The sequence below is a fragment of the Dromiciops gliroides genome, chromosome 4 (genome assembly GCF_019393635.1).
Source record: "Dromiciops gliroides isolate mDroGli1 chromosome 4, mDroGli1.pri, whole genome shotgun sequence".
NCBI lineage: Eukaryota > Metazoa > Chordata > Mammalia > Microbiotheria > Microbiotheriidae > Dromiciops > Dromiciops gliroides.
The window spans coordinates 156951373-156962810 of NC_057864.1; the positions used below are offsets into that span (position 1 = coordinate 156951373).

At 39.7% G+C, this 11438-nt stretch overlaps 1 protein-coding gene across 1 annotated transcript in view; it reads right to left on the bottom strand.

The window, feature by feature from the left end:
- LOC122754745 (Fc receptor-like protein 4) overlaps positions 1–10991 on the bottom strand; it is a 32214-nt gene extending 21223 nt beyond the window's left edge. Inside the window, exons 1-2 of the mRNA XM_044003213.1 lie at positions 10964–10991; positions 980–1000 (exon numbers count right to left, since the gene is read on the bottom strand). Coding sequence (XP_043859148.1) covers positions 980–1000; positions 10964–10991 — 49 coding nt within the window. The remainder of the gene's footprint in view (positions 1–979; positions 1001–10963) is intronic.
- Positions 10992–11438: the final 447 nt, after the last annotated feature.

Below are 11438 nucleotides of genomic sequence, written 5' to 3' on the forward strand. Positions count from 1 at the left end.
GAAGAAAAGGAAGGTTGATTGTTGTTTTTTAATACCCTTGAAATCATTCAGGAGGAATAGTCCTCAAACTAAGATAAGTAACAGAAACATGGCTGGAAAGAACCTTGGGAATCATCTAGATGAATTCCTTCATTTTAAAATTAAAAACAGAAACAAAATGGGGTCCCAGAGAATTTAAGTGACTTTCTCAAGGTCACACAAGTAGTAAGAGACAGAACTCTGATTTGACCCCAGGTCTTCCTAATCCAGGCCCTGAATTCTCTGTACCATAATGTATTCCATTTGCCTGCTCTGTGTGTGTGTCTGTGGGTGTGAGTGTCTGTGTGTGTGAATGCTAGCTGTTTGAAGAAAGGGACTGGGTTATTTTTGGTCTTTGTATACTCAGCACCTACACAGTGCATGGTACACAGTAAGCACTTACTAAATCTTTGTTGTCCAAACAATCCAAAGTAAATAGTTGTCTATGTGCTATAGGGTCCTGCTTATTCCACCAGAGGCATTTGCTATGAGGTCCTAAAGAGGCCACAGATGGCAAGACAGGGTGGAGCTGTCACTGTCAACACCCTGAAAATTGCATATATCCCTTAGTTTTTAAATACTACTAGTATATTACTCCTTTGAGAAAATCTTCCGCCCACCCCCACCCCCTACCAAGTCCTGAGCATCTTTGACAGAATTCGGAGGTTTCTCTCTTTCCATTATGGGACCACTCTGTAATGGGTGCCAAGAGCAATGCATGGGGACCATGAAAGGTTTTGCACAACAGCTGGCCAGAAACAAAGGGTATGACCACAAAGCTGCTCTGACTTTTTGGCACTAGCGTCATTATGAGCAGATGCCATTTTCACATCCCTTGAGCTCTCACCAAAAGGGGCTGAGGTAGATAAAGCTTCTTCCTACAAGACATAACAGATCTCCTGTGGTTGCAGAAATGACAGTTACCCAGAGACCCTGAAGAGCAAAGGAAAGAGGAACTCACCAGATAGTCCACTGACCAGAACTGCAAGAGAGAGTCAAAACCATAGGTTAGTTAGGGCAGGATTTATTTCAATATTTTAAAGAATCTATAGATATTCTCTCAAAGTAGCTAACAACCCCTCCACACCTTAAAGAAAGAAAGGAGGGAAGATACAAGCATTTATTAAGTACCTACTATATGCCACACACTGTACAAATATTATCTCAGTTGATCCTTCTAACCCTGAGAAGTAGGCACTGTTATTAACCCCATTTTACAGAAACTGTAGGTTTATGTAATTTGCCCAGGGCCACACAGTTAGTTACTAAGTATCTGAGGTTGGATTTGAATTCTGGTGTTCCTGACTCCATACCCAGCCAGCACTCTGCCACAGCACCATCTAGCTGCCTCAGCTGACAGCACAAGTTCTTTGTGAGTTGGATCATGCAATCATAAATTTAGGGGCCTTCCAGTTCATCTGGACTGAAAAAAAAAAAACCCTCATTTTACAGATGAGGAAACTGAGGCTCACTGAAGCTAAATGGGTAAGTACCAGAGATGGAGTTTAAACAGGTATCCTCTGTTTCCAAATCTAGTGCTGTTTATATTTTACCCCACTGTTAGCAGGCTTAGGAGTTTGCTCCTGGTAATGACCATTTTGTATGTCTCTTGATACATACACCCCCACACACACATATACTTGCTATGAAAAGTAAGGAGGGAGGAACAAGAGCAGATGCCCATTTGTCTTCTCCTAGATGAGGGCAGTCCCCTCAGCATTCACCAGACGGTTCTATCCACAATAGGAAGTCCTTAGTCAGGGAACAACCTCCACCCCAGGCTATCAGCTCATGCCTTTGCCTGCAATGTCTCCACCTCCTTTATATGTGAGCTCTGACTTTCCATGTCTGGATTCACACAATTTCTGAGTTGGAAGGAACCACAGAAGCCACCTGGCCCTGTCTTTGCCCAACCATGAATTTCTGCACAATCCATCCCAGTGGTCATCTAGCTCATGCCCATGTAGTTAGAAAAAACAAAAGACTCCTCCCCTGGGGATCAGCCTTCTGGTCCCTAACCTCTCTGAACTAAGGTAGGCAAGTGCTGGTATGCCAGGTTTGTGGTTAAAGCCTTTCCAGTTTGGGAACAACTGTCATAACTTGGATTCCAATGACATGTCTTTCAAAACTCAGAGTCATAGAATGATGAGACATCAAATCAGCAAGAAAGAGTTCCTTAGAGGTAGCAGAAGGCAAAGAAATGGAGAGGGAGTGGAGAAAAGATGTTTAGGCAAGTGATTCCATCTGTGTAAAGAACTCCCAATGAGGAAATTCTCTCTACCTATGGATATCAACAACTGTTCTTCAACTTAATGTCTTAGAGTTACCTGGGCACTCTGAGCTTAAATGCCTTGGCCAGAGTTGCATACTCAATAAGTGTCTGAGATGGGACTTTGTGACTTCCTAACTTAGACCAGCTCTCTATATCTGCTATGACAGGATAGCTAGGTTGCTCCTTGGCCCATGTGAACTCAGGTCCCTGTTTCCATCAGAAAGAAAAAGAGATGGAAGCTTTTCTGTTTGTTGCCAACATGATATGGTCATTCCTGTCCCCCAGTGTTCCTACAACAGTGTTCCTATATTCCACCCATCGAAATCCTTCAAGGCCCTCTTCACGATGCCAGCCTGGGCCACCTTAGCTCACAATAAGCTCTCTCTCCCTTTTAAGTCTTATTGTCTCTCCCACTTATTTGGTACTGTCACGGATGCCATTATAATCAATGACACTCTTTGGTTGGCTTGCACTCTCATATGTAAAATGGAATCTGACCAGGCTTCCTCATCATATCCCTGAATACTGATACCTCTCTGTGAGAAAGATCCTCCACCCAATCCCTCTTGCTTCGAGGTTCAATGCAAAACCAGGCCACCCAAACCTCTGCATTTGCCTTGTCTATAAATACACACACACACAGAGGTCTGTGTGTCTGTGTACATACATGCATGTGCATACACATACATACATATATACATAACACATTTATTATCCTTCTCACTGATTCTGCCCCCAAATGAACCATAAAAGGAAACCCCTCAAAACAAACATGAATAGTCCAGCAAAACAAATCCTCACATGAGCCATATTCAAAAATATGTCTCATTCTATGTAGTCAGTCTCAAACTTAATCTTCAAAATTCTAGGCTCCTGTCATCAATGTACCTGGCAATCAACTCCTCTCTACTCTACACACAGTCAATACCCCTCAACATCCCCAAAAGTTGCTCTCTATAACATAGTTCTATTCATATTTATATGAATAAATTCATATTTATATAGAGAACTTGTTTAGTCCTCAGTTGATGGTCATTAACTTGGTCTCCACTTCTTTGCTTCTTAAAAAAAAGTGCTACTACAAATATTTTGGTGCACACAAGGACTTTCTATCATGACCTCCTTAGAGTATATACTTCATGGTGGAGTGTCTTAATCAAAGGGCCTGGACATTTTGATCACTTTCTTTTTTTATTTCAAATTGTTTCCAAGAATTTTTGGACCAATTTCCAGCTCTGATGAAAATGAATTAGTAAGCCTGTCTTTCTGCTACCCTTCCAACATTGGTTATGCCCATCTTTTGTCATTTTTGTCAATTTGCTGGGTATGAAAGTGAAACTTCAGAGTTCCTTTGATTTATATTTTTCATATTATTAGTGATTTGGAACATTCTTTTATATTGTTGCTGACAGTTTACAATTCTTCTTTTGAGAAGTTCATTCCCATCCTTTGACCATTTCTCTATTGGGGAATGGCTTTTGATCTTACGTAGTCTATAAATTGCCTATTTATTTTGGATATCTGACCCTTATCAGAAATATTTAGTACAAATATTTTTCTATCATACGTTCCCATCTTACCTAACAGTATTAATTTTGTTCATGCTAAAGATTTTAAATTTCACATAATTGAAATCTCTTATTTCATATTTGGTTGAGAACTAACCTCCTGTGGTAAGAAAATAGGAACACTAGTGCATTGTTGATAGAGTTGTGAATTAGTACAATCATTGTGGGAAGCAAATAGGAATTTGACAGTGACCTAGAAATTTCACCACCAGGCATATATTATAAAAAAGATCATTGATAAAAAGACAGTGTCCACATATACCAAAATATTTATAGCAGAATTTTGTGATAGCAAAGGACTGGAAATAAAGCAGTTGCTCATCAACTGGGGAGTGGCTAAACAAATTGTGGCACATGAATGAAATGAAATACTATTGTACTAAAGGAAATGAAGAATATGAGGCATGTAGAGAAGCATTAAAAGACTTACATGAATTGATGCTGAGTGAAGTAAACAGAGCCAAGAAAATAATTTATATGACTACAACAATGAAAATGGACAGAACAATGACCACAAAATGTGTTGAAAGGGAATGTTACCGAATCACCAAAAAATGTATAGTCCAAAAGAAGAGCTATGAGAAGACCCCCTCCTCCCACTCCTTTGCACGGGGTGATGGGGGAAAGAATCCACAGGTATAGAATATGACACATATTTTCAGATTTCATCAATGCCATGTTTGGTTTTTTGTTTTTTCTCTTCCTCTTCTTTTTTTTTCACTTTAAAAACAACCTTTGATATGTGGAATGGCTCTCTGGAAGAGGGAGGGAGATGGAAGAGTGATACAGGGATAAATTTGGTTGACATAAAAAATGATACCCCCCCCCAAAATGATAGCAATAAACCAATTAGGTTTGATCAATGTATAATGACCCACCTTTATCTAAAGAGGATAACAATTGGAAGATGCCATGAGCTCTGTCTCTTGGCATTTATGTGCTTTTGGCTTGGTCTTCCCTCTTAGGACAGTATAGGCCTGATGACCTGAGACCCTGAGAAGTTAGGGAGACACTCAGTTAATCCCTTTACTGGTGTGTGTGTGTGTGTGTGTGTATGTGTATGTGTGTGTATATATATATGTGTGTGTGTGTGTGTGTGTATATGTATGTGTGTATATGTATAAATAAACATTCACATATACATACATATATGTGTATATATTAATAAAAATGCTTATTGTCAAAACTGGAAAATGATAGCAATAAAATTATTTTTAAAAAGAATTAGCTTCACAATCATAACTTTAAAAGATACCTAATCTCATTCTCTACCAGGATGACCTCTATTAGTATGACCTATTCAATTCATGTAGCCATTTCAAACATTGTAGTATGTGATGAAATAATGGGATTTAGCAGATACTCAAAGACCCACCTGGAGATTAATCTATACTGATTGAATCAAGTGAGAGTGTTTGACTGCTGATTAAGCCTACTTCACGTTAATTGGATTGTAATCACACCTGGCTATCCCTTAAGAAGGTATTGTTCTCAGAAACTAGACTGTGAACTCAACTTGAGAACACCTTCAAAGACAATGGATTTGGATGACGCCAACCAATCACCTTGAAGCAGTGTGTAAGGACCGCCTCTGTTCCAGATCTATAAAAAAGCTTCCACAAACAGCTTGCGAAGGTGTTCCTGATTAAAGCAGGCTTGTGGAGGAGGACTTCAGGAAGAACCCAACCAGGCTGGAACTCTAGACTAGACTGGAGCTGAAGCTTCTGATTTAAGGCGACCACAATTTAGATTTTAAACATCACAAGTAGAAGGTGTAAAATGTTGGTTTAAGTCCTAATGTCTATCAGACTGCTTTCTAGTTTTCCTAGTAATTCTTGTGAAATAAAGTTCTTGTGTAAGTAATTGATGTTTTTGTATTTGTCTAACACTAGGTTATTGAGTTTGATATTTCTGATTCTTCCTTTTCTGGTTTGTTTTAGTTTTTTAAGCTGTACTAGGTAGTTTTAAGATAGCTGCATTATAATATAATTTGAGATCTCAAAGTGCTCTTCTCCATTCATTACTATTTTTTCATTGTTTCCCTGATAGCCTAGATCTTTTATTCCTCCAAATAAATATTATTTTGTCTACCTCTGTAAAGTACCATTCCCTTATCAGTCTTATTGATATATCACTAAATCTGCAAACTGATAGGTGCAATTATCATTTTTATATTATTATGGTCAAATCATGATCACTCAATGGTCCTCTCATAATTTGTCATTGTTTATTTCTTTAAAGAGCCTGGTATTTATATTTGTCATGTACCCATGGTTCTGTCCTGGGCCCTCTTCTCTTCTCTCTATCCTCTCTCACTGATGATGGGGGGGGGGGGCGGGGGCGGCACCAAAGGCTCCATTATCATCTCTATGAAGATGACTTCCAAAACCATATTTCCAGCCTGAATCTCTCTCCTAAATCACAATCCCACATAACCAAATATATCCTGGTAATGTAACATCAATGCATTATCTTCCTCCCTAAAATGCTCTCCTCCATTTTTTCCTGTTTCTGTTGAAGGTACCACTATCCTTCAGGTTACCCAAGTTTATAAGCTAGGAGTCATCCTCCACCCTTCACTCTTTTACCAGCAATATACAATCTTTTGCCAATTCTCATTGGTTCTAACTCCACGACATAGCTCACATCAGTCCCCTTATCTCTACTACCCCAGTTCAGGTTCTCATTACTTAGACTCTTGCAATAAACTTTAAATTGTTCTCCCTGATTCCAGTCTCTTCCTTCTCCAACCCATCTTCCATATATTCACCAAAAGAATTTTCTTAAAGCACAGATCTGACTATATCACTCCTGAAATGCACTAGAATCTCCAGTGACTCCATATTGCCTTCTGGATAAAATATAAGTCCCCCAGTTTGTTCTTTAATGTTCTTCACAATTTGGTTCTACTCTACCTTTCTGATTTTGTTACACATTATTTCCCATCCAAAAACTCTACTTTCCAGCTAAACTGGACAATTTGCAGTTCCTCAAACTCAGAAGTTCATGTCCTGCCCCATGCCTTTTGCACACACACTATATTGTAGATCTGGAGTGCATTTCTCTTTCACCTCTTTCTCCAGACACTGGGCAGGGGCAGGGTGGGGAGGGGGCACCTTTCCTGGTTTCCCACTGGTTAGTGATCTCTCTGTCTTTAAATTATGTTGCATTGACTTATATAAGCAAATACTATATTCCAAGGAAGACAGAAAAATTAAGAGATATATGTAAGGAAGGGAAGTATACCAGGCTTGATGGGAGTCAGGCAAGGATCAGCAAATAGAGAAGTGTGCCTGGATCCTAGAGCAGTACAGAAGGAGTCAAGTATGACAGGACTGGTCCTTGAATGTCAAACATGCAAACCATAGTGGAGCTTATACACCAAGCCTTTCCATCTGGGTAGGGTCCTGTCATAGTTTGTACCCCCCTTGACATGACCTTTAATAAAAGTTTCCTCTGTATCATGAGGAGACAGGAGTTGAAGGCTTGACATTGAATTTCAAATATGGACAAATCACTTAACCTCTTCTGTGCTTCAGTTTCTTCAACTGTTAAATGGGAATAATAATAAGCACCTGTGCCTCAGTTTCCTTAGCTGTTATATAGGATTTTTTTTTTAGAAAAAAGCACCTACCTTCCAGGATTGTTGTGAGGATCAAATGAAATAATTTAAAATAATTTGCAAGCCTTCAAGTGCTATATAAATACTAGTTATTATTACCATCATTGTTATTGTTATTATGTGCTTATTATATGCTAGGAACAGTGCTAGGTAGTAGAGATGCAAATGGATAGATGGATGGAGGGATGGATGGAATAAGCACACATACACACACATATATACATACATACATACTACATAGCCTACCACAGACCACGCACTGTGCTAAGTACTTTACAAATACAATAATTGAATCAGTCAGTACTCAGAGGGGTTTATAGTTGCTTGTTTATGATTTCTGATGAATCAGAAGGAGAAAATCATGGAATCTCAGAATCTAAGCATATCCTTCAAGACCACCTACTCCAACCCATACATGAACAAGAATCTGCTCTACTAGAACAATAGTTAACAACTTCTACCTCTGAATAAGTGACTGAGTGTAGGGGATGGAACAGCAAGCCTATGGTGTTGCTGCCAGGATTGAAAGAAAAAGGTATACTGGGACCACTACTGCTTTCAGAGAAGTTAGGAGCATTAGAAGGAAATAAGTCCCAAGACAATGCCTTTGGGACAATCCATATTTCCTGCCCTAGGACAAAGACCCAATCTCCCCACCCTAGTGGAGGAACTCTTCTAAGGGGCTAGTGTAGGCCCCTACTACATGACAAACTAGTGGTCATCTAGCCATTCCCTGAATCTCTTCAGTGAAGAGGCACCCTTCACCTCCCTTTACCTTCTGCTTTGAACAGCTCTGACTGTTGGTAAAATATTTTTTCTGGCAGCAAAATTTAACCCTTTGTAATGACCACCCAAGGCTCTTATTTCTGCCCTATGAAACAAAGTAAAATAAATCTAATTATCCTTCAAATGACATGCCCCTTTGAATACTTACAATCAGCTATCATGCTACCCTATATCGTCATCATCATAATCATCATACCCACTACTATTTAAGTACTTTAATATATGAAGTCTTACAAAGTATATCACATATGTTAACTCACTTGATCCTTACAACAAACCTGAAAGGTCGATGCTATCATTGCCCCCACTTTTTAGATGGGAAAACTGAGTCACAGAAAGGTTAAGTGGCTAGCTAGAGTCTGAGGTAGGATTTGAACTCAGATCTTCCTTACTCAAGATCCTACACTCTACCCATTTTACCACCTTAATGCCTCTTTCCTCATGCAAGATAAACACCTTCAGCTGATTCTCATGGCACATTCTTGAAATCTTTCACCATTCTAATTGTCCTTCTACAGATAGGCTCTAACTTATCAATGTTATTCCTAAAATGTGGCATCTAAAACCAATCAGAATACTCCAGGGGTGGTCTGATTGAAGTTGAATACACAGGTATTATTACCTCTATGGGCCTGGACACCATACCTCTAAGAGAAATACTATGATGTATACACATTAACTTACTTGGCTACCATATTTCACTATCAGTTGGTCAAAAATCATTTAGTAAGGGGCCAGCTAGGTGGTACAGTGGATAAAGCACCAGCCCTGGATTCAGGAGGACCTGAGTTCAAATCTGGCCTCAGACGCTTGGCACTTACTAGCTGTGTGACCCTGGGCAAGTCACTTAACCCTCATTGCCCCGCGGGGAAAAAAAAAGGATTTAGTAAGAGCTCGTATATGCCAGGCACCATGCTATGGGCTGACTATGGTTTTAAAAAAAAAGTTAAAACAGTCTCTACCCACAGGGAGCTTACATTCTAATGGGGGAGTCAACATGTCAATAAAAGTTACTCATAATGAGCTTACAATTTCCTGAAACATTCAGATCTTTCTTTTATGTGAAGTGATATCTAGTCATGCATTTCTCCACCTTGTATTTGGAAGCTGATTTTTGAGCCCATTTAAGACTTTAAATTTATCCCCTCTGTTACCCCTAATTAGGGCTATCTCTAACATCCCTATTTCCTAAAGGAGATCCTGTGTGGGGAGACAAAGAACAAAGTATGGCGAGTTCAAACCATTCTTAGGTTGGGGGAATTCACAAAGGGCATGGGCTTAGCCCTTGGACTGGAGTTTGCCAGGCCTCACGGATACCACGATAGATATGAGGCCTTGGATTTAGTAAGACTCTAACATTCATGTCGTGACACATATCTGCTTTTTGGGCAAGTTACCAAACCTTTCAGTGCCTCAGGCAACTCTCTGAAACTATAAATTGCAGATGGAGAGGAATTTCCACACCAGGAGTTCATTCACAGAGCCAATTCCATCTCCTCCCTGCCCCTCCCCACCTTCATCTTATTTAATTTAGGCCAATGTTCTAAACTTTTGAGCTGGTTTAGAATCCCAGTTTAATCACCCAGTAGATTATCCCACCCTGCTTTGTGGCATAGACAAATTTGGTCAACATTCCATATATGTCTTTATGTAATTCACTGATGAAAATGTTAAACGGCTCAAGATCTAGCACTAATCTCTGAGGCACTCCACTAGACATCTCAATCCAAGCTGATATTGAACCATTAATGATTATTCTTTGAGAATCAGTATCTAACCAGTTCTGAATCCACCTAAATAAATTATCAGCTAGCCCACATATCCCAAACTTTTCTACATGAATAGCACAGTGTTGGGGCAGCTAAGTGGTGCAGTGGATAAAACACTGGCCCTGGATTCAGGAGGACCTGAGTTCAAATCCGACCTCAGACACTTGACACTTACTAGCTGTGTGACCCTGGGCAAGTCACTTAACCCTCATTGCCCTGCCCCCCTGCAAAAAAAAAAAAAAAAGAATAGCATAGTGTTGCAGTGGCTAGAGGGCTAGATCAGAAATCAGGAAGACCTGAGTTCAAAACTAGCCTCAGATCCTTACTAGCTGTATGGCCCTAGGCAAGTCATTTAACTATTGTGTACCTCAGTTTGCTCATCTATAAAATGGGGATAATAATAGCAGCTATCTCCCAGGGTTTGCTGTGCAGATGAAATGTGATAGTATTTATAAAGTGTTCTGTAAACCTCAAAGTGCTATATAAATGTCCATTAATATTATTTTTTCAAATGCTTTGCTAAAAATCTAGGCAAATAATATCTTCAACACCCCCTGGTTACCCTGTCAAAAAAAAAAAAAACCCAACAGCAAATAAGCTTAGACTGGCAACACCAGCTCTTAATGAAATCACACTACCTTTTTGTGATCCCTTTGATAATACCATCTAGAATTTTGTCAGAAAGAAGTCAAGTTCTATTATCTGGTCTATATTGCAGATTCTGTCCTCTTTCCTTCTTTTTGAGATCATAATATTTGTCCTCCTCAAGTCCTATTGTATCTCTCCTGATCACCACGATCTTTCAAAAATGAAAATCACAAATAAGATATATTTCACACAGCCCATCTGGGGTCCTCACTTCTGGGAAACCTGCAAGGCTTCATCAGCACTTTATCCCCGAGGGCTTGTGTTAAGCCACCCTACTCACCAAGGGCCAGCACGAAGAGTGAATCCATGGGGACCAAGAGAAGAGATCAGAGAAATTCAAAGTAGGGGCTGTCCACACCAGCACCAGAAAGCAAGTATGCAAGGTACCTGCTTCCTCACACAAAGTGAATTAGAAAAAGAGAAGTAGAGGAGTAGTGCTTTCTCTACTAAGCATGTTAATGATCCTGATGATCAGCACTTCCTCAGGGTTAGGGACTGACTTTCTTTTCTTAACTCAATCTTTTTTTTTTTTAAGTGAGGCAATTGGGGTTAAGTGACTTGCCCAGGGTCACACAGCTAGTAAGTGTTAAATGTGTGAGGCCGGATTTGAACTCAGGTACTCCTGACTCCAGGGCCGGTGCTCTATCCACTGTGCCACCTAGCTGCCCCCTCAATCTTTTCATAAAATATCTGTTTAAGTAGATCTAGTCTGCGTGATCCCTAAAGACCTTAGAACCATATCCAAACTGTCCTGG